At 37.0% G+C, this 24328-nt stretch overlaps 2 protein-coding genes across 3 annotated transcripts in view; one reads left to right on the forward strand and one right to left on the reverse strand.

The window, feature by feature from the left end:
* Window positions 1–24328, reverse strand: part of SUPT3H (SPT3 homolog, SAGA and STAGA complex component) — a gene marked incomplete at its 5' end in the record, with an annotated part of 272713 nt that overhangs the window by 218451 nt on the left and 29934 nt on the right. The gene's annotated exons all lie outside the window — the stretch shown is intronic.
* The window catches only part of RUNX2 (RUNX family transcription factor 2), a gene marked incomplete at both ends in the record, with an annotated part of 230210 nt that continues 226965 nt past the window's right edge, over window positions 21084–24328 (forward strand). The window contains one exon of the mRNA XM_080341028.1: window positions 21084–21141. Within this exon, the coding sequence (XP_080197154.1) occupies window positions 21084–21141 (58 nt within the window). The remainder of the gene's footprint in view (window positions 21142–24328) is intronic.

Raw genomic sequence — 24328 nt, forward strand, 5'->3', positions numbered from 1 at the left:
TGTTTCAAAAGAGGAAAAGAAGAGATTTAGGTCCAGCTACACAGCCTGGAAGAGCAGCTTTGATGCCCACAACAACAGTATTTTACACCATTCACACAAAACAATGTGGAAGTACTTGAAAGACCTGCTCCAGTGACACAAGATTCTGACAGTAACAATAGAGTAACAGATGGGATTTCATGGCTCTGTTCTCCAGCGGTTTGAGTACAAAATACTTACACTGTGGGTGAAGCAGGATGTTTCTGAGGTGGACCAAATATCTACGTCTATGTGGGTCAGCCTACGCTTCCTTCAAAGGCAGTGGAGAGTGTTATGATTCATCTGCCTGATTTTAGACACTAATTTTCAAGTGAATCACTAACTAAAAGTGCTTATTTCTCTCTGCTGGCTGCAGAAAGAAAGGTTACACTTAGGTGCATACACTGACAGTGCAGACGTGAGGTTAATTAATCCTTCTTGCAACAGCTATTTAGCCATAAATGAAGAGGAAGAGAAGATTCGTGCCTGGTTAACACTGGAAATAAAAACTTAGGGTTACAACAGAAGTTTCTGCCACCGGTGAAAGGTTTCCCACCACGAAGGGACATGCACTTCAAGATGACCCATCCTCTGTCCAGGGGATGCTGTGACAAGAACCAGCAAGGTTCAGACACTCTCCTGGAACTTGGAGGTAGTTAAAGCAGTCCTCACCAAGAGGTCTTGGAACTAGAATTGTCCCAATATTTTAAAAACTCTATCCACTCTAGGAGTTAAAATATTCTAGGTAACGAAAAGATTCAGAGGTGAAACACACCAAACCTTTCCCTTCATCCAATGGAAAGACTGAACTCCATCTTGCCCTTACACAGAAGACATTTCTGTTGGAATTCAAAATGAATCTAATGATCTGTGGATATTTTTAATCATTGAAAATGGCGTAGGTCTCTACAGAAAATCTCCCATTTGACAACATCAATCTGAAACAACTGAGAGCATTTACCTGTGTGGTGCCTAAAATATTGAATCATTCAAGCAATGTGAGATTTAAGTGCCACAAATCGACAGGAGAAGGGTTATAGAACTAATCCCTCTGTCAGTACAGAATCTTTCCATGATACCATCAAAACCATGAGATACTGTATCATCACACATCATCATAGCCCTGATGGAAGGCAGAAAGACTTCATGGAGCCTCTTCACTCTTTCAAAGTTGAGTTCCAAAGAATGGACGTGATTGCAAGATGTCTCTCAATTTGCAGATTATCCACTAATTGATAGAAATAACCTTCCCACAGAATGTTTTTATATTGTATCACTCATTTGAAGCTGATGATGGTGAGGATAAGTTGGCAAGACAGAAAGATAAGCTTCAGAAAAAACAAAGTGGGAGACTCAAATTTCTACTAACCTGCCTTACAAGTGTAACACCCACTAATATTAAGTAGAGTTGCTATTAAAAAAGGGAAAATGAACTCACCGATCTCTCAGCGTCCCTGTCCAGCATTGCTTGTAGTGCTAAGAAACAAGGCTTATGGAATTGCAGTGACCAGGATCTACCACTCCATCCCTCTTAATTTTGTCAACTTCAGCTGAAATGGGCCAATTAGCAAAGTAGAAAGAGTTATGCAGAAGCTTTGTAAAAATAAATTGCTACGTAAAGAAAAGAGCATTAGATCAGCTGTGATCCCGTTCCCTTGCCAAATCAAAGCGGAACAAACCAGAGCTGCAGCTTCTGGACAAGAGAAAAGTAGGACTCAAATATAAAGAAAAATAAGTTCATTGAATAATTTGTTCAATGGTTTTATAACTGAATGCTTACATGGACAACAATTATCTGTTAGTACTCAAACATGTCTTGGATCCCTGGAGCTGATATTCAAACATATTTTGAAAGAAATAGAAACCTCATGATCTGGGCTTTCACATTTTATCTCACTATTAAGGATTACAATGAGAACTTCTTGGAAAGTTGATTATCCCACATATCTACTGCAACATTTCTTTCATCTTTCTTTAACACATGTGGTGATGGCCATAATACAGCACAATACCTCAGGTTAAGGTTGAATTAAAGAATTCCTAAATTCCTGTTGAAAATAACTTGTGAAATACACTTGTATTTCAGAAGCTTAAATCACTAACTGATAGTCGGGTGTTGTTTTTTCCCCCATACGAGCAGGCTATTGCACTGTCCTCTTGCACAATTCTTGTACTTTCTTCTGAAGTAACCAATTCTGTCCGCTCCTACAGACAAAATACTGAAATACATGGAGAAGAGAGTCAATAAGGGTTCATTATATCAAAGCCACAGGTTCCTCTTGATTACGCAGTTTGTTCACATTTTAACAAAGCTATTTTCTTGCTACTTCTGAAAATACTTATATATATTTCCATGACACTTATTTGAAAATACTGATGACACCACGTTTATCCCCATACTGTGCTACACGTCCTGCCCAACCCATATTCCAGGCTTTTCCAGAGATTAATTAGTACATCTGGCTACTATGTTTTCAATTTTACATGCTTTCAAAATATTCACACTGCTACAACAATTAAGCAAATATAAAAAACGTAATAGCATTTGGGCAAAATCAAAATGAATTCACAATTTAACAGAGGTTTGTGTTTGTTAGTCTTATACTCATACAGCAACATCAAACACTTAAAAGGTCCATAAAGTCCAGGTAGCAAAATAGATGTTATTTTTCTTTTAAACATGAAAAACATAATAATTTCACATCAAATGTCCTCCTCAGGCATATTGTAATGCCAGTCCAAAAGTACAGACAAGCACACACACACATTTTGTAGCATATACCCCGAAAGGCTGTCAAACCATGAAAATTTCATCCTATCATCCAGCCCTGTAAAGTAATTTCTCAAAATATGAAAATAAATTTGACAATTGCTAATCTGAATTTTCACTTAGGGAAAAAATAAAATAAAATAAATCAACAGACCACCTTAAAGTTTTTTTGGGGTTGCAGGAAGTTCATGGAAAGGAGATGAAGAGAAGTTGGCAGTTCAACATGCCTTACTACAAATACTCCACTTGAAATCCAAGAATTTAGATAGGAAAAGCAGTTCAATTACCTTCTTATCACACGGATAGAAGCGCAGGCTTTTAAATAATCACATGGCGAAGCAGAAATCAAAAGTCAGGCCATAGAAGTGCTACCTCTTATATGGATGAGAAAGAGGAAGGTGGAAATCTTTATCTGCTACCTCTGGAAATAATCGGGATTCAGGGAAAACAGGACGGAGTTTTATGCAACCGTTAAACAACCATGTGTGGTCCTTCTGTAATCCAAAAACATGGTATCAACACTTTTGAATGGAGTTCTGAATATACTTCGGATGCAATTAGATACATTTGCACCAATCAATCTTTCAAAAGGAAGTTTTGATTTAATAGTCTACTGTGTTGAAATGTTTGAAAAAGAAAACATTAAGTGTTTGAATATAATCATCATAAATCTCTGACGATAGAAGGATAAATCAGTCCAGATGGCAGTGTGATAACATTTTGTGTTTCTGATCTATAAGATGATGTATAAAGTTCACCCTCAGGCATATATAAAAGCACGGTTGAAATCTAATATGACAAATGCTGGATTCAAAACTGAAATTAAAAAAAAACCCCTCAATTAAGTGTTTAATAACAGATACACACATTATGGTTTCAGTATATTTTGCCTGTCTGTCATGTTAAGAGTTATTGTAAATTATAATCTACAATGTTGTATCTTGAAACTTTACTGGAGCTTTTTTCGTTAAGCACACCTTTAGGCTTAATTTTGTCTGTACCTAAGTATAAAATGGAACCAAATTCATGCCCTAAGACTTTCATTAAAGCATACTCTTAGGAAATAAAGTAGGATAATAGTAAATACAGAAGCAAACCTCTCTTAAAAGTCAGTCATTTTAGATAAATTAATAGAATTTTTGTAGCCTTAATACTACAGGTATTCACGTAACTTTAAACGAGGGTGCCTCCTTCAGAAAATGGCTAGAAAATTAAGGTGCAGATAATTAAAATCAGTATTTTACAGACTTTTTAAAGTGGTATTTACAGATATATAAAGGGTGAGTGTCACGAGGATGGAGCCAGACTCTTCTCGGTGACAACCAATGATAGGACATGGGGTAATGGGTTCAAACTGGAACAGAAGAGGTTCCACTTAAATACGCGAAGAAACTTCTTCTCAGTGAGGGTGACAGACACTGAACAGGCTGCCCAGGGAGGTTGTGGAGTCTCCTACTCTGGAGACATTCAGGACTCACCTGGACACCTTCCTGTGTAACCTCATCTGGGTGTTCCTGCTCCAGCAGGGGGATTGGACTGGATGAGCTTTCGAGGTCCCTTCCAATCCCTGACATTCTGTGATTCTGTGGTAATTCCCTTTCCTATCTGAAGCCTCACTTTTATGATACATACAGCTATTAAGGGTACTCATATGACTTTCTTCCAGAAGGACTAGGCAAACTCATGAAGAAGAACAATGACTGGAGCAAAAAACATCAACATTCAAAGAAAAAAAGCTTAGAAGTGTCAACCAAACAAAGAATTTTAAATAGGGAAAAAAAAACACCTGAAAAATCTCTGATTGACTACACCAATGAGAATCAAACTGGAAAATACCTTATTGTTTTAAATTTAAAATTCACAGTGAAATATTAATGTTTGGATGACCAATAAATTACAAATCAAATTAACACTACTTAGGTTAGATGCTTTCAAAAACACTTCTACAGTAGTACAGCCTACTTACCATCATAAGCATAAGCCATTAAAAGTTCTTAAGTTTCTGAATCCCTATCTTACGCTGGTTGTTCATTTATACAGTAACATAAAATCTTTGATTTGGTGACTTTATTCCCCATAGTATTACTATACTATTACACAGTACGTAGCACTATAATCTAGACACTGTTATCAGTCTATTTAAACACCAAACATTTAGAATAGGGATCGGCACAGACTTTTAAGTTTAGCCCAAGGTTATGACTAGACAACTGTGGTTTATAGCTATAGATAAACCTCACCTCCATCATCTTCTCTTCTTCCTTGTTAAGCTCCTATAATTTTTGGCTTCTACAGTACCTCGTGGCAATGAATTTATGAATTCAACAATTTAATTGCACATTGTAAAAAAAATACTTCCTTGTGTTCATTTTAAGCCCGTCATCTGATAAATTTAATTAGGTGCCCCTAGTTTTTTTTGTTACGAAAAAGGGAAATAATTGTTCCCATTCACTTTCTCCATATTGCTCATAATTCCAGATTTCTATCACGTTCCCCTCCCAGTTGTCTCTTTCCAGGCTTTAGCACTTTGCCAATTCAGTTTCTCCGTGTGTGGAATTCATTCAGTTCTTTTCTATTCTAAGGCTTTTGTTTTTATAAGTCAGCACAACTGCAGAACTACTAGTAATGCTGTTTTCCCTCATATTCCTTTATTTCATTTAAAATCCAACCCATTTTTGACAACTACTGAACCTCAGTTAAGCTTGGAGAGCCTGCCTCAGCTCTCTTTTTCTATGAAAATAAACAGCAGAGTTCATGCACATGACTTGGGGTTTATCAGCAATGGATTTCACCTGTTTTATCACCTACTCAATTCTGTAAAATCCTCGGGTGGCTCCACACACTCAGCATTTCATTTCAGTACCCTAAATAAAGCACATTGCCATTAGCAGACTTTCTCACTCCTCCAAGATCTCTGGTAGATCTCACAAGTAACTTTACTCTGGTGTAGAAATAAACTACTTAAGGGTAATTTCTCATCTTTTATTTAGCTGATATCTTGCAGAAGGATCTCTTCTTTATATCCCACGACATTTTGTAAAGCTACCAAGAAACTGGAGCTACTAAAAAGCCACCAAGTAATTTATTAAAATGATTAAAACTACGGAGTTCTACTAAATTCCACACCAGTGCTGTGATTACTTACTTCTTAGCAATAATACAGAACCTGAAAAAGTACAATTTTGCAGTTCCTTTTTAGACAAGACGTTCAACAGAAATCATACATTGTTTCAACACAAAATTATTTATTGACATCTAAGTATCACTGATTTTAGATCATTCATTCTTTCAAGAAACCTTATTTTTAATCAGTACTATACTTATTTTGTGCTACATGTAGAACAAGCAATAAGAAGTTACATTGAACACTGTTTGAATAAATTAAGTAGCAATACTTGAAAACAATAAACATTACTGCTCTTCACTTTTTTTATTCAAAGCACACAAAAAGAAGCCACAGATCATGAATACAGGGTACAAAAAAAGGGTAATCAGCTCTCACATGACAACCGAATTTTGTGTTAAGCCACAAACGATCTAAATTCAAGTTACATAAACAGAAAACTAATGCAACTGGCAAACAGCCCCAATCTGTAGCGTTCTATTTGAGAATCACTGGTTAAAGGAAAAGAGACACTGAGCTTTGACAAAGAACGATATGGGAGATGACATCAACGTCTTTCGGCAAATGAGCTCAGCGTGCCAGCTCGCTGACAAATTAGCTTCTAAAAACCACTAACAGTAGCTTACAAAGTCACAGCTGTTATCCTGTTTTGAACAACAAAATGTTGATCTCAGTTGAAATGTAGTTATACAGAAGATTTGTAAGTACCCTGATTTTTTTTATTTTTTAAACAAAGCAATAAGTTATACTGAGGAAAGCACAAGGGACTGTGCTCTGATGACCCCATGGTGATGTTTATTAGACAGGATTAAGTATAACACTTGCTTATGTTCTGCACCCTCCTTAAACTTAAAAAAAAAAAAATCCCTAGAGTTACAGGCTCAGTAGCAACATAAATCTATAAATATGAAAGTACCATAGTCACTAGCAATTTATTTGGTTAACTCAAGCAGTTCCCAGGATATTGATTTTGATAGTGGGAAGAAACAAATCAGAAAACCTGGCACCAGAAAACTCATGGGAGATTCCACTGAGGGACTTAAATCAGTTGAAAAATTCTAATACTCAACTAAACAAATATTCTACAATGATGACTGGAAGATGGAGTAAGAAAAAAAATATATCTATTCCTTAGAACTATTTAAGTAGTGGAAATCTTCACTTTCATGGTAAAATATCATGGAGTCTTCTCTGTTTCTCAGATATAAGGGACTAAAATTCTACAAAACACAACAGAGACAAATTCAAGCAATGCTGGTACTCCTATAACCCTCATCGTTGGTCACCCCTCAAACATTGAACACCCCTCAAATGCCATTAATTAAATTCATTAAAATCTAAAACCAAAACAAAATCATTCCCATTTTACTGATGACAAAGTGAAGACCAGAACAACTCACATAACTTCCCGAAGGTTCAAAGAGCAGCGTGTGGTTCAGCCCCAAAGACAAGTTCACCCCTCAAGCACCAGACTGTAGCCCTTTGCCAATACACCATTCTCTCTGCTTTTTAACAGCTCTTTTACCTCCATAAAATTGCAATAACTTCAGCATAATTACTCCTGATTTATGGTAAATGAAAGGAATAATCAAGCCAAGACGAACGCATGCCAAGTTCAAGCGACTAGCCCAAAGCCAAGAAAAAAACACTGGTCAAAGCTTGGACTGAAAGTTCTAAGATTCTGTGTTTAGACATCTAATAAAGACCTTTATTTCATGATGCTACATAAAGACTGTTCCTATCAATGCATTTTCTTTCTTTAATTTAAATATAGTATAATGAAATAAATAATACTGCAGGCATGTAAAGAGCTGAACACAACATATATTTTCCAATGGCAACTTCAGTACTTCTTTTGGAAAAGGTACTACCAGCTCCCAAATTCAGACCCAGAATCAATCTGTCCCCCTTGTGTATTTGCAAAACAGACTTTAACTTGTTTACCTCCTAAACAAGTAAGAGGGAGGACAGAAGCAGCTAATAATTAGTATCTGAAATCATAAAACACAGTAAGTTCCATTAATACTCTTTGAACAATGAAAAAAGCAGCAATACTGAATAAACTTTTTTCTCCTTGTTTTCTGAGTTCTCTTTTTGCTCTTATGCTGTACAGACTTCGATACAGCCATGAAATGAAATGCAGAAAACAGAAAAAGTATATACAGTATTTTAATGGTCTTTCCACAGTTCCACAAGAGCAGCTTTGTTGTCCATAGAAGTCATTACCTTCAATAATTTAGCTCCTCCCCACCCCAATTTCACAGATCACAGAACCATTTCAGTTGGAAGAGACCCTCAGGATCATCATGTCCAACCACAACATAACCTAATTGTAGAACTAAACCATGTCCCTAAGAACCTCATCTAAACACCTTTTACACCCCTCCAGGGATGGTGACTCCACCACTTCCCTGGGCAGCCTGTTCCAATGCCTGACAACCCTTTCCATGAAGAAATTTTTCCAAATATCCAATCTGAACCTCCCCTGGCGCAACTTGAGGCCATTTCCTCTCATCCTGTCACTTGCTACTTGAGAGAAGAGAAGACCAACACCCTCCACGCTACAACCTCCTTTCAGGTAGTTGTAGACAATGATAAGGTCTCCCCTCAGCCTCCTTTTCTCCAGGCCGAACATCCCCAGTTTCCTCAGCTGCTCCTCATCACACTTGTGCTCCAGACCCCTTGACTGCTTCATTGCCCTTCTCTGAACTCTCTCTAGTATTTTGATGTCCTTCTTATGATGAGGCGCCCAAAACTGAACACAGTATTCAAGGTGGGGCCTCACCAGTGCTGAGTACAGTGGCACAACCACTTCTCTAGTCCTGCTGGCCACATTATTCCTGAAACAAGCCCGGATGCTCTTGGCCTTTTTGGCCACCTGGACACACGCTGGCTCCTGTTCAGCCCCTGTCACCAACACCTCCAGATCCTTTTGCACTGGGAACATTTCAGCCACTCTTCCCTGAGCCTGTAGCGCTGCCTGGAGTTGTTGTAACCAAAGTGCAGGACCTGGCACTTGGACTTGTTAAACCTCATACAATTGGCCTCAGCCCAATGATTCAGCCAGTCCAGATCCCTCTGTATGACCTTCCCACCCTCCAGCAGATCAACACTCGGTCCACCCAGTTTGGTGTCACCTACAAACTTACTAAGGATGCACTCAATCCCATCATCCAGATCACTGATAAAGAGATTAAACAGAAATGGTCCCAATACTGAGCCCTGGGGAATACCACTCATGACCGGCCACCAACTGAATTTGGCTCCATTCACAATTCTTTGAGCCCAGCTCTCCAGCCAGTTCTTTATCCATCGCAGGTACACCCATCCAGGCCATGAGCTGCCAGCTCAATAACTTGCAAATAACTTGCTAGCTCAATAACATGCAAATGGTTAGTAGGTCGAGGGAGGATCTCCTCCCCTCTACTCTGCCCTGGTGAGACCACACCTGGAATATCGTGTCCAGTTCTGGGCCCCTCCGTTCCAGAAGGACAGGGAACTGCTGGAGAGAGTCCAGCACAGGGCAACAAAGATGATGAAGGGAGTGGAGCATCTCCCATGTGAGAAAAGGCTGAGGGAGCTGGGTCTCTTTAGCCTGGAGAAGAGGAAACTGAGGGGTGACTTCATTAATGTTTATAAATATGTAAAGTGTGAGAGTCAGGAGGACAGAGCCAGGCTCTTCTCGGTGACAACCAATGATGAGACAAAGGGCAAAGGGTGCCAACTGGAACAGAAGAGGTTCCACTTATATATGAGAAGAAACTTCTTCCCGGTGAGGGTGACAGACACTGAACAGGCTGCCCAGGGAGGTTGTGGAGTCTCCTTCTCTGCAGACATTCAAAACCCGCCTGGACACCTTCCTGTGTAACCTCATCTGGGTGTTCCTGCTCCAGCAGGGGGATTGGAGTGGATGAGCTTTGGAGGTACCTTCCAATCCCTGACATTCTAGGATTCTGTGAAATGAAAAAAATTACATCAGAGTCCCTAAGTGATATTTTAAATACTCCTCACTAAACCCAACTTTTTGGAGTTTGTTAATCAAACATCTCAAAATAAGACCGTGGTTAAATGAATCCATACTTCTTGATAGTAAATCAGTGTCCTAAACAGTGAAGCATCTTTTTGGTTCTTGATCTGCATATGGCTTAATTCAAACACGTTCCTGTGCAAGAAATACGTCAAATGACCAGAGGTCAGTGTTGGCATGAAAGCTGCTGAAATAATCAAATCCTTATATGAACTGTTGAGATGGAAATATCATCTCTGGACCCATCAGCTTAACTCACCCTGCCCTGTTACACACTCCAGTGGACTATGGGGAACATTGTCATATCCCACCCACGATTTTATGTTTGGAAAACACATATAATGAAGCTCATCTATGTGTAAGAAGAAAGAAACATCGTCACAGATCAGAACAACACTCCATTTAACCAGGCTTCCTTTTAGGAAGTGATCGCTAACCTTGTCTAAACCACAGTATTTGATTTGTGTAAGTTCCTACATCTATCATTGAAAAAATTAGCTGTTTAAACTTATAAAGTTATATAGATAAACCTAAGCATTTTCACAAAAAGTACGCCCCAGTTGTGTACTATAGAGTGACTGAGAAGTTTGGACTTCAATTTGACTTTCATTTTTTAAATGTTATTCTCTCTGTATCTCCATCAAACTATGTATCTGATACAGAGAATAACATACTGTGAAGAAAAAATAATAACTACTGTTTGTTAAGTGCTCCCATCGTGTGACGTGTTCCACAAAAGAGCACATGAAAGTTAGTAATTCTTCTTCATACTAGAGTTTGAATGCTGTGCAGGAAAGATGGCAGACGGCCATATAATGAGTAACGAGTGATAAAAATGAGTGATAAATAGAAAATCACTGAATAACTAACTCTGAAGTGAGGAGTATTCAACCCATGCAAAGAATGAGTCAGGAGTTTTAGGGACGAAAAGAAATGCAATGAGTTAACACTATTATTATGTACCACATACAATGGGGCTGTACTAATGATCACTGGAAACTTTAATTCTAGCATTACTGTGCTGGTTTCCTCCTTATTCTTCCAGAGTTTAGCTAAACTGACTTTTTTAGCACAGCAACACAAATCTGAGGGGAAAAAAGAAAGAAAAAAAAAAAAGAAATAAAAGGGCAAAAACCCAAAACTATCAGTTGAGAATACATCTATTTGCAAGTTTTTCAGATTTCACCTCTAAATTAATAGGAAATCTTGTAGAAAAGCTTTCTACTCTAGTTGCATAGCTGTCATATGTCCAATCTAGGAATAGTTACTAATCAGAGTTGAAAGGAAAGCAAAGAATTAGTGTTTTCTAAAATTCATGAACTCTAAAAATGTGTCTGGGCATAATAATGTCATGTAATGAATGTCTGACTCTTTCAGTTTATTTCAGTTATTCAAAAGGAAAAATAAGCTTGAATTACTGTAGCTCCTATGCACAGATAAAACAGATATTTTGTGCCCACATCAGAAAATGAGAAGATTGAATTGCATTCAGTTATGAATTGGATTTGTTCTTCAATTAAAAGAGAAGAAAAATAAATCATTCTGAGGTTAAATGACAAACCAAACGCTATTCCATTGTAATTTTGTCCAAAAGACAACTAAATTTGTTATTTCTTCAACTCTTTGATCATTATGTTTAGCTTGTAAAGATGCCACTCACTACTGCAAATGCTCAATTTCAGAACAGACTGGTATCATTTTTCCTGAAACTGAAATATAAACATTCTGCTGCTTCAAACCCACATTGGGCAAAACTGGACTGAAAAAGCAAGAAAACATTTAGAATTTCATAAAAAAAAATATAAAAATAATTAAAAAAGGCTTTGAAGGAAGGACAACAATTACACATTTTACAAAATAAGCAGGATAAAGACGGCAAAATGGATATTGTGCATATTCTCGCAGCCCAACAGTTACTGAAGTTTCTTTTTCAAAGATATACTCCACCTATACAGACATAAAGGCTTAAAATGTGAAAAATAGAGGTTAGCTCATTTTACTCTTTACAGAGAATACGATTATTTCTGAGGGCCCCTTATGACATGAGAAGCCTCATTTCCCTTAGTATTGGGGTTCCTGGCAAAGCAGCAAACTGCCCAGAGTGCTTCTTGATTTATGAAATGCCCTGCTAGCATCAATCTGTACATCCCCATTGGTGCTCCCAATGGATGAAGAACCCTGGCTAGAAGGACCTGTATGAAATCCAGAAGAGACAAATGTCACCGAGAACGTAACTGTTACAACCAACCTCATCTAATGGATTTTGGTACACGCTAAGTGTGACAGGAATTAATTTACAATGTAGATCTCACCCTCCTAAAATACAGCTTTTTTAAAAAAATATGTAGCTTATAAAAATAGAAATAAATTTAATTATTCCATGCAAACATTAACCAATCAACATCTTATTTGACATGCAAGGACGTGAAAAAGAGGTTTGTTTGATTCCTGAACTAATTTTTGGACGGAGTGATAACGCTGAATCCAAGATCTTTTCAGGCCCAGAACAACTCAAAAACTGCAATCCAGAAGCCGAATGCTCTTAGGAAAGGAATTTATTAAATACTAGAGAACACCATTTATTTTTCAGCCTGGATTCATTTGTGACTAGGCTGCCGAATTTTCCAGCAAAGCTTGTTTTTGATGCTCCCATTCCAACATACTCCTGTTCTAATACCTAACAAGGAATTTGGCCATACAAAAGTGATTGGAGTACTGAGTGCCCATTCATTGCCATGGCCTGTCCTCATGCATTCTGGAATCAGAAGGCAACACCCAGTAGTCCGCGGGTTGTCCACTATCACCTTTTAATGCCAAAATGCAGAATTTGATCCCCAAAATGCAGAATTTGACCCTTTGTGCCAAGTGGTAGACCCAGAACCTGCATTTGCTCGTGAAATGGAAATGTAACAATTCACTTTGATTATAGGTTGGTCTCCAAGTTAAAAGCACCCTGGTCACCCAACTGGTGATACTTGCAGAGCTAATTGCTTTGGGTGCCCAATAGACCCTTCCCTCAAGGACCTAACAAGCAAACACAGTGGTGTATCTTCTTAAAACAAATTATTATTTTTCCATCTAAACAGAACAGAAATAAATGGTGAAAGTACAAAAATATCTAAGTATTAAAAACTAAATAACGCATACACTGTCTTACCCACACAGAACATTTCCTCAAAGCTTGGCATTATTTATCTTAGAAGTTAAAGGTCTGGATTCTGGCAACCAAACCACAGGGTCTCTCTGAAAAACCAGCCTTGCTTCCTTAATTTTAGGGTTGGAAGGTCAGCAAAGGAGGAGGTATGAGTGGAAAGAATGATTGTAATTCATTTTTATATATTTTTTTTCTTCATTACCACCACTCAGTTATTAAACAGTCTGTTACTCAGAGCATGACTAAAACAATTAAAAAATCTTCAGAATAATTGACACCTGTGTTTCTGAACATCAGAGAACAGAATCACCTGAACTGGTTATTTCAGAACAACCTGGGTTTCCCATTCCCTGGAAGACTGGAAGGCCGTTTTCTCCTATGGATGCTGTCACCATGAAAAGGGATGCATGTTTTTTGTTCTTCGTCCTGTTTCAGTGTCTTCATTGCTCCTCACCTTCAGTATTCTTTCTCTACAGAATGGGAGCCGTATTGTTAAAAGAGCAACTCATAAAAAAAACACGAGAGTTTCTTTCTAACTCGCCTCCTTCCAATTGTATTCCTTCCAAGCCCCCTCATCCTCTTCTCAACTCTCTCATGAATTATCTTCAGACCTCTTCCCTAACAAAAATATACATTTTTAATTACAAGGGAAAGCTTCGACTGTTGGAAAAGCTGTGGAAAGAAGTACTAAATACTTTAAAAAAAAGAAATAAGAATATGGAGAGATAAATGGAAGAAAGGATGAAACTACCTAACTTTACTTTTTTTTTTTCCTAAAAAGAAATACTATTTACAGGATTGATGAACTCAAATGTATGTAAACACCATAAAAAACACAGAAATATTTCAACTTGCATTCATTGCATAAGGAAATGTTACGGGGTTGAGGTTTTTTACCAAAAAATATAGAGAAGCAACTATGATCAGGCATCAGGCTCGAGTTCAAGCAGATAAGACCAGCCAACTGCACACCAATTTCTATCATTCTTCATACTAGATTATGTGGAGAAAAGTTAATAGCAAAATTAAAACTAACTCCTCTCCCTTTGCCATGAAGTTCTTCAAATCACTCATTTTTATTACAGTTCATTACGTGGGGTTTTTCCCTACGCTCTTTTTCATATTTTACATAAATGGCGAGGCTGCATAGATTTAATTGTACACTCCTCAGGGCAGTGACTATTTCCTTAATTGTCTGTAAAGTCCAGTGCTATAAACAACAGTACTATGCAATGTTCGGTAATAAAAAATGAGTAATGTTTTGCTGAGCAACAGGCACGCATTAATTATGCAAGATAATCTGGAAAATACAGAAACAGGGGAAAAAAATATCATTATGAATCCATAACGTTAAAGCATCACTACCCAATGAATGGTTTATGATATTCCATTTCAGTATTATATTTAATTTCTCTTGGGGTATTTAAAAAACATCTGTTCTCAAAGTTACCAAACGGGTATTGTTTACTCAGGAATTCTACAGGGTGTAACCCCCTTCTATACTGTCAAACATACAATATTTTAAATACATGTTATAGAGCCAACTGTTGAAGCAGGCACTTAGAATGCAAAGAATATTCTACACATTAAAATACACATGAAAAATACTGTCCAGGAGTTATAACATAAATCAAATACAGATTCTAAATTCAGTATTTAATAACTACACATTTAAAAAAAAACAAAAAAAAACCAAAAAAAAAACCAAAAAAAAAATTCCTTTTTATTGCTTACTGAACTAATTTCATGTCTTAAATCAACATTGCTGCAGACTTATACAAGCACAGAAGCTACTGAAACTGGTATAATTTTAAAACGAGAAGCACATTTTTATTGCTGAACTATGCCCCTGAAAATGGGGTTTAATATGAAAATACTGACATCAAATCTGAAAAGCGTGAAGACTCTGCTTGAATATTTTTTAGAATCTCTTCTCTAATCTTGACTGAGGTTTGAAAGCAGCAAGTCTGTATTTTTCCAGTGTAAATGTTGTGCAAAAGCTTAACAAACACAGATCTAAATCTGCAATTGCCATTACTAAAATAAATGAAAAATCTACAAGCAGCAGTGAAACTGGCATGCAAATAAAAGAACTGTCAAGACATATATTGCCTAAAAATAAGCTTACAATAACTATTTTAAAGGCTGTGTGTGGTCTTACCCATATATTTTGGCAAGATGCACTTTCTCCAACCACAGCTGGATTCATCCAGAAGCAGTGGCACTGGAGAGCCTCTGTCTCACCTGTCAAACTTGAAGAACGTTGTTCAGGAGACCACCATGAGTCCATGGACAGGATCCACAGCACCACAGCAGCTGGTCTTGATAAGTGTTCTCTAACTAGAGAGGCAAACGCTTCAGAAACGTTCAGCGAGAGGATCGCCCCGAATAGACGCGCGTTTAAGAAGAGCCAGCAATAAAAATACACCTAGAACAAGACTTTCAAGGCATTTATGGCAGAGCAGCATCAGTGACTTTGCATGGATCTCTCTCTGATATTGGGAAGTTTCAAGTCTATTAAATATACCTTAGAATTTAACTAAACGTATTCACCTCTCACAATTTATTACACTCTTCAGTTTGCAGGCGATCAAATAAAACAAGCAGAAACCTTTAAATCTTGACATAATCTAGGAAGATGAACTTTCCTCTCCTGGGTTCCTTTCCAACATATGATATGGAAAGTATTTTCACACCAAGCTACAAATAGATGAAGTGGGAAGGAAAGGTAAAAGGCTGCTCGGCTGCAGTAAGATTCTGTCAAAAATAGGACGAAGAAAAGCTGCCAGTTTTAAAACTACAGAAGAGGCTATTTTGACAGCCAGAAAAACCTAAGGAGAGAGCTTATCTGAATTCTGTCTCTATAAAATAACTTGGACTGGTATTAAAAAGCATATAATCATTTATTTCCAGAGTAACATGAATATTTTCTAAAAATAGGTCACTGCTTTCAGCCACTGAGATCTGCTCCGGTTTAACTACTGGTAGCATTGTACCCTAGAAGCAAAAAAGACTCTAGAGAGATTACTTTCACTTTTCCCTAGATATATTTAGTGTACTAACTAGCATAGTTAGGATATTATTTTTCTTTGGTTTTGTCAGTAGCATGTTTGAAATAAATTTTATTAAGTGGTAGTGTATGTAACATTGCATTGTGGGTAGCAGTTTCCTGCCTTAACCTAGCCACATCCTCAGCTGTTATATGAGACAAGTTTCCCATATTTTCTGTGAAATGACTTTAAAAAAAGGAAAATATATATATACATATATATATATATATAGCTAGGAGGGTAGGATTATCTTAAACGCCATATATTGATTGTTTAGAATGAGTGCACCTAATCGACTTTCTCAATGAATATACAGTCTACAAGATGTATTTGAGGAACACAAAAAAAAGTCACATTTGTCAGAAAAAATGTCTCAGCAGTAAGAATAATCAAGATGAGGCACATGTGACCATTACGATGTAGTCCCTCATTGTGGATTATTTCACTGGAGAAGTGAGAGAGCTGGCAACTCAAACTGAAGGAAAACGATTTATTATTACTTGCTATTATATGATGCACTCGCCGGTTAACAGAAGATGACCATCCTTTCTACTGAAATAAAACCTGAGTTTCAAGTTTAATTTGATCTTCAGTAGCCTGGATCCACTGCACAGAAAACATACATTTGCTTACACTAGAAATGTGACAGTATTTTTTCCTCCTCTCTATGCTAAAGTGGTCCTGAGAACTGTCTGCTTCAAACTAATAACCTTCTTCTAAATAAGATTAAGTCAGAGAGAACAGAAAGTCGTCATAAAAAGGCAGCAGTAAAATTCAGACGTTTAATGCTACTCTTTGCAGGCACCGATAGGCAGCATTTTTAAATGAGAGACTGCTAAAATAACCTTGCAGTTATATTTTTCTTTAACCCACAGTGACTTTCAGCTTTTGCTTTACCAGTTTAGTATCAATGCAGTATCAGCACACTTGAAGCTGCTGCAGAGATGCAGGACACTAGGAGTCTATAAGACACCCCCATCTAGCAACAAAAGTGCAAATATATTAAAATGGTGCGTTAAATGTATCATCTAAGAAACATCAGAAAACACAGCACTATCCCTCTAAAAATTATCATTACTTCCAAGTTATGAAAAAAGGCACCAAAGAGAGAGGTTTCGCTCCTAAAAGAAAAATTGCTCTAGTGGGAACAGATACGTTAATAACACCTCCAATTAATACCAGCATCTGAAGAAACTGCATAAGGACTTTATGTATTATAAAAGTCAGCGTCGTGTTATAGTATATATTGTAAAACTTATAGGCAAGTGCAAATTAACAAGTTTGTCATCATACCGTTTTAAGCGGAATATTTATATTTCCCCAGTTGTAGCATAGAAAAACATTTAAGTCCAAATAAACGTTGGGCAGCACCTCGTGCTGTTTGTGTGCTGTACAGACTTCGAGTGACAACGGCAAAACGTTTGGAAACAAAACGCGGTTTTGAAGTTTCAAAACGCATTTCAAACCAAAGCGCAAGACGTAATTACCTTCTGGCGTTGCATTGCAATTGACTTTAAGCACGATTTCATTTGTCATCAAAGATCAAGCCCATAGTTTACCAGAGAAATTCCTCAGCATAATACTTCCTTTGTAAGTGTAATTGTGACTTAAAGCATCCCCTATGGAACACATACGTTAACTTCGGTTTTTGGAGATCTGCCTTTCAAACAAAAGACGGTCTGCAATCAAGACACTGGTTTCTACGGTGGATTTCCAGGATTCATCCATCTGCTTCGGCAGAAACACAAACTACACTGACAGAAGCCGTGGGTTTCACGGATATTAGGTCTGCATGGAGTTCAGCTTTATAATGTCTCTGCACTAAAAATCTTGCATTCTTTTCAGTGACTGTTTTGGTAAACTACATCTAGATTACTCAGTTAAACGAGCTGGTTTTCTGCTTTTAAGAGATTTTGCCTTACTAGATGAAGACTTCACCGCACTGTCTTGACAGCACAGGTGAAAAATAAATATAGTAAAAAGAATCTTATATAGGTATCATATCAAAACACAGTGATAAAGTTAGAGAGTAACTTTGTGCACACGAGTGAAAGCATTAAAAAGCCAGTCCTGAGACAGCCTGAATACAGTATTTCAATACAATGAATTTTAAAATTCAGGCTTTTGTAAGAAGTTCACTGTTCTAATGTTAAAATGTGACTAAGAATAAATTCTGCAGCTTTAAAAAAAAAATAAATCAAAGAATTACATTCATCTGAATGAAAACAAGTGTTTAAGATCAAGACATGGCTTATCTGTTATATAAAAAAAAATAATCTACTATCAAATAGAAGTTGAGAAATATGGAAGAAACATTGTGCTTACAATTAAGTTCCACAAACAACAGAGGCAGCAACTTCCAAAGCTTTTGCTGCATCAAAAGTTGATTAAAACTGTAACATCCACAAATGTATTTTGCTTATATGAAAAGAATACCATTCTTCCCATCATTTTTATATCCTTATCTTTTCTCCACTGATGTTCTTAACCATACTGTGAAAACACAGAGAAATAAAAGCAATCCATCACTAGGAGAATTAAATAACAGCTTTACTTTTACATGAGATGAGTGATTTGCAGAATACTCCTTTTTCATTTTAAGGTAGAATTCAATAATTTGGGCAACAGCTAGTAACTTTCAAAGTACTGAGATATAAACAATGCCATTTACCTTACAATAACTATCATGAAAGTAGTGTTTATGAAGGGTTTTATGTTGCTTTGGTAACTATATAATGAAAATCGAAACATACGATGTCTTAATTTGTACTGAAATCTCCTTTTTCTCTCAATCTCCATAAACCAGAGAACCTGCTTCCCACCCGCACCCCCAGCTGTTCATCTCACATCATTCCTGGCCAACTTCTTACTGGGAAAACTGAGGGCAAAGAGGAAAATAAGAAAGGAAGGATGGCAGCTTCAAAGACACGTATTTTATTACACAAGTACAAACTGAACAGGGTCTAGAAAATGTTGTACATCACTCTTCTGCTCCCAAAAAGATAAATGACAAAGAAATGAAAAATTAAAATCATTCAGCCAAACTAGAAAATACAGTGCATGTGTGATACAATCAGGCTAATAAGAAAAGTTCTAGACATAATGTCCAAAGGGGCAAAAAAAAAAAAGGTACTTTCTCCAAGATGTTTCCAATTTTGTTCTGAATCTGAGTGAGCAAATCAAGACTACTAATACACACTGTCTGTGCACATTATTCCTTACTACACACAGCATTTTGCAATTTATTTCAAAGCCTCTATTATAAACAAAAAAATACTGCTTTTGTTAACCCACTCAGTCCTGGTACAGTAAAGGCTTATATTACACAATCAAAGTCCAAGTTACAATATGTTAAGTATATAAAAAATATTATACACACATGCACACAGATGATATTAAGTATTAAAATCTTACATGTGCATCAAATTTATGTTTCATTTTAAAACTAAGTGCTAACATTAACTGGTGAATAAAGTTATTTATAGTCTCCCAAAAATTCTGACTGTTCTATTTCTCCTAAACACTGAAACTGTAATATGCAATTAATGTAAGTGCAATCAGAACCTCCCGGTTCATTCTGTTATGCAATGTCTACATTAAACCCCAGCAATACCAAGATTCAAAAGCATCACTCAGACTGCAGCACGCAACTAGTTATGATAACCAAATGACATTTTGCCCCAAATATAAAAGGAACATAATTGCCCTTAATTCGCATTACATAAAACTGCCAAGTAGTTTTGAAGGCACGTAAAGCAAGGGAGACATGATTTAAGATTTGCAAAGGAATCGCTTGTGTGACAGCCAATTACAGTAAAAAACACAACCCCAACAAGCAGTCGGCTACTGGACCTTCGGAAAGGTAAAGTTTCTTACAATGAGTTACAGATTCACAAGTATAGGAAGACAAGGAGAAAAAGTAAAACAGAAGGAGTCCAGCCACCCAGCAAATGTGAAGCAGACCCAAGCTCGTGATACAATCCAAAGATGTAAATTATTGTAAATCATCACTGTTGTTCAGAATTTCACACAGGCACTTGTGCCAATTTTGCTCACTTTTCCACAGACATAATAATGAAGGAGGGAGAGAGGGGGGGGGAATATAAATTAAAAAAATATATATATAAAAGAGGGGGGGAGAAGAGTGGGGGGAACCTGAACTGAGAGTACAAATAAAGTTCTGCTGTCCATATGCTTTAACTGTACAGAAGTTTGGGTTCTTACAGCACTTTGTACTCTCTCCAAATCCTCCTGAGTCACAAAAACTAAAAAGCTATATCCTTCTGGATGCCAGAAAGGGCCTTACCACGGGCCTTTTGTCAGAATAGATTTAAAAAAAAAAAAAAATTAAAAAAAAAGATTTAAAATAAAAAAAGGGGGGGGAGAGAGAGAAAGAAAAAGCCACAGTGTGGGCAGTCCCTGCTCGGAGTCCTCTGATGTCACAGCCACATGACTCGCTCGCTCCAGTAACAGTGCTTGCAAAAAAAAAAAGGAGTTTTAAAGCTTTTGCTTTTTTGGATTGTGTGAATGCTTCATTCGCCTCACAAACAACCACAGAACCACAAGTGCGGTGCGAACTTTCTCCAGGAGGACAGCAGCGAAGTCTCTGGTTTTTAAATGGTTAATCTCCGCAGGTCACTACCAGCCACTGAGACCAACAGAGTCAGTAAGTGCTCTCTAACCACAGTCTATGCAGTAATAGTAGGTCCTTCAAATATTTGCTCATTCTCTTTTTTTGTTTTGGTTTGTTTCCTTGCTTTTCACACGTTGCGAGTGCTACACAATTTTTTTGACAGGGAAAAAAACAACTATAGAGTCTATGCAATCCAGGAACACCGTAAAACTAAACCAAGGTTTGGCTATGGTTTGTGTTTTCAGTTTGAGGATCCAAGAAGTATTTACACCAGGAGGTGAAAGCTCTGCGTGAACCGAGAGGGACTATGGCATCAAACAGCCTGTTCAGCTCAGTGACACCATGTCAGCAAAACTTCTTTTGGGGTGAGTACTGCGAGATTTGCGCTTCTGTTTTCCACCGTCGGGAGTTTTCTGACTTTTCACAATGCTAGTTGTAGTTATCTAAAGAAAAACCTGTCGAATGGGATGTCAGGATGTTAAAATAGCGTACCTGGGGGTGGGGGGGGTGTCACTGTAAAGAATTCCTGCAGGTTTATGAACAGATTTGTGAGTTGGTGGCTCAGCCTGTAGTGCTGGACAGCAGGTGTGCTCGGCTGTCACCTGGTCTGAGGGGCAGATCTGGAAGGGGCTGATGGGATCTAGTATCACTTTCAATATTATCTTATGGGAAAAAAAAAGGTTAAAGTATTTAGTGACTTAATCAACGACAGCACCAAGTCTTACGGAGAACTCTGGTGTAAAGCGTAACGCTTTGAGATGTATCCACTATGACTGGTTAGCGAAAGATATCATAAGAGACCTAAATTATATGATTTAAAACTGCTTATTCTCTAAACCTGACGAAAAAGAGCAGCGTGTAGCATATAGCAGCCTATCCTACCCATAAGTGCCCTATCGTTATTCCAGACATCTTATTTTTAAGCACATATATGAGATTAAGTTATCAGGGTAAATCTGCAGCTCTCTGGTCTTTTTGTTGCCCTCGTTTCACAGCAAAGCGTGTTTGATATATATTCATTTGTAAAAGCAAATTCTTCTTGTTAAACTTACTATGAACAAGGCAAACCATACATGCACAAACATATTAAGCTATGAAATTAAAAACCACATCATTTAGCATGCTGATGAATTTAAGCTTTAATTGAAAGTGGGATTTGAATAACTCTGTAGAAGAGCACTATTTACTTCAATCTTCTGAACTGTGAAAATAGATTCCTTTAAGAAATCATATAGGTATAGTGAGGTAATTATTTATAGGTACTGCATGCATACATACCCATAAAAAATCATAAATAGGCTATAAAATTGCATCTCTATCACTTACTTTGAAAAGCTGCTTCCTCTCAGATACAGTTTTAAAATCAGCACAGAACTTCACCCACAAAACACTAAATAAAACTGAATATAACTTTAAGTAATTTATCTGCAAGTAAAATAAAGTTGTGTTTTGAAGCACGCTGGAAAATGCTCTATTCTAGTCATCCATGACAAGCAGCAAGAAGTATATTCAAAAATCTTTTTTCCAAAGCATCTTTTACTGAGACAAATCAGAACTAACTGAAAATTCTGAAAGATCAGGAAAAAAAAAATATCTGAAAACTTACAAGATTTTCTTAATGGTCTCCATCATGTTGAAACTATGTTGGCACTGTAGCTAAACCCATTTATTTTCTTCCCCTGCCCCCCCTTGTAAGAAAAACAACAATGCTAGGACCGGTTTCAGTCTATACATCCCGATTAACCTTGTATTGTAATGAACCAATGCCTGGAGTTCCTTTCACCCCTCCTACTTCCCACGCTTTGACTGGTTCCCAGTTAAGCACATGAATAAGCCCATGTGTAGGGACAGAAATCAGGAATAGCTTCTTCCAGATGAGAAATACGTTTAATTGACGATCTACAGACACCAGGAGAGAGAACATAACCTACATAATGCCGCTCTAACCCACGGAACGCGAGCTCAAATGCTAACGCGGACCTGGGAAGCAGTTTTTCTCCTCAAACTGCTGTCTTACCGAAGCCCAGCAGAAGCGCAGCCAGACCACATTATCCCAGTGTTTACAACAGGAAATACAGTTTACATGTATAGGGACTTTCTTTTGCTTTTACTTCCAAAAGAGATTAGAAGAAATTTAGTTGGCTAAAATTATCAAAACACCGAGTGCTGGCTGCTTAATTCATCTATTTTTGATCATTCGGAAAGCGAGGGAGAAGTCCTGGAACAGGAAAAATCCTTGTCCCCAGACTTGCCCGGAGAGGGTTGAGTACACAAGCTACACTGTGGACACAAATAATGGATGCAAGGAACACAATCGCACCAGCTCTACCAATATGTAAGCCATGTATCTTAAGCTAAAAATTAAAAAACAAACCCTAAAAAAACAGTTTTATAAAAGGAAATAATATAGTAAAACGAGAAAAGGTCAGAAGACCCAAGTGACTCCTGAATTTGCCGTTTCCTACCAATGGTGCAGCAGAACATCAAAACACACTGTTTTTCCTTTCCATACCCTCTATATCGCCTCCTAATGCCACCTCCACCTTACTCCTTCAATTTAATTATGTTTCTCTTCAAGAATTAACTGATAAAACATAATGATGAGTAATAATAGGGAAGGAAAACAGCGCTGTGATTAACTCGCATGGTTGCTCTTCTGTGCCACTAACCACATTTCTGAAAATTCTTCTTTCACTTATTTCTTCTATGTATTTTTGTCTTCATATGAAAGGAGGAAAAAAAAAGAGTAGGATCCCTTCCTAATTAATGTGAACAATTTAGTATATTTGAGTTAACTAAATACTATGCATCATATGCAGAGTGTTTGTACCTTACGCTAATTATAGACAGGTTTTGACTGCATCGTGCCTATTTAAAACTTCTTAAGCTTTTAAATATAAGTGCATTCATTTCAGCCAACAAAGAATATTATATTCACAGCCATATTGCTTGAAGAAAAATATTGCTCAAAATAAACAGAATGCAAAAAAATAAAATATCCCCAAACATAAACTCAGCGTATGTATTAGAAACTATGGTAAACATTCATTTGCACAAAGTATTTTAGATAATAAAATAGTTTCAAAATGCTTCCCACAAGTTATATTTTTTATTTAAAAAAATAAAAATTCAAACATGTTCTATGCATCTATTTCACTGAAGAAAGTAAATCGGATCAAAACTTGGCTGATAATTTAATCAGTTATTTCACATGTAACTTCTGGAAGCTGATCCCAATAGACAGATGTGGTAAATCTAAACGAAAGTCTTTGAGTTAACAATAAAAACTTGGCTTAAATTAAGATATTCCTCAATATCTTCTCATTTATTCTTCAAAAAAAAAACCCAAACCTTTTGTAGATTTCAATTCTCGACTGTTTCAGTATTTGGCAAGAAATCCCAGTTTTTTATTTTAATTAAGCTATTGGGAAGAGAGAAACATCCTTTTTGATTACCATGTATATAAAGCAGAAAGCTTCTGTATGTTCCAGTTTTGTTTCGTATCCATATTATTGTGAATGCTAAGCAAAAATCTCAGTAATCACTATCCTT

The sequence above is a fragment of the Nesoenas mayeri genome (assembly GCF_963082525.1).
Source record: "Nesoenas mayeri genome assembly, chromosome: 3".
Taxonomy (NCBI): domain Eukaryota; kingdom Metazoa; phylum Chordata; class Aves; order Columbiformes; family Columbidae; genus Nesoenas; species Nesoenas mayeri.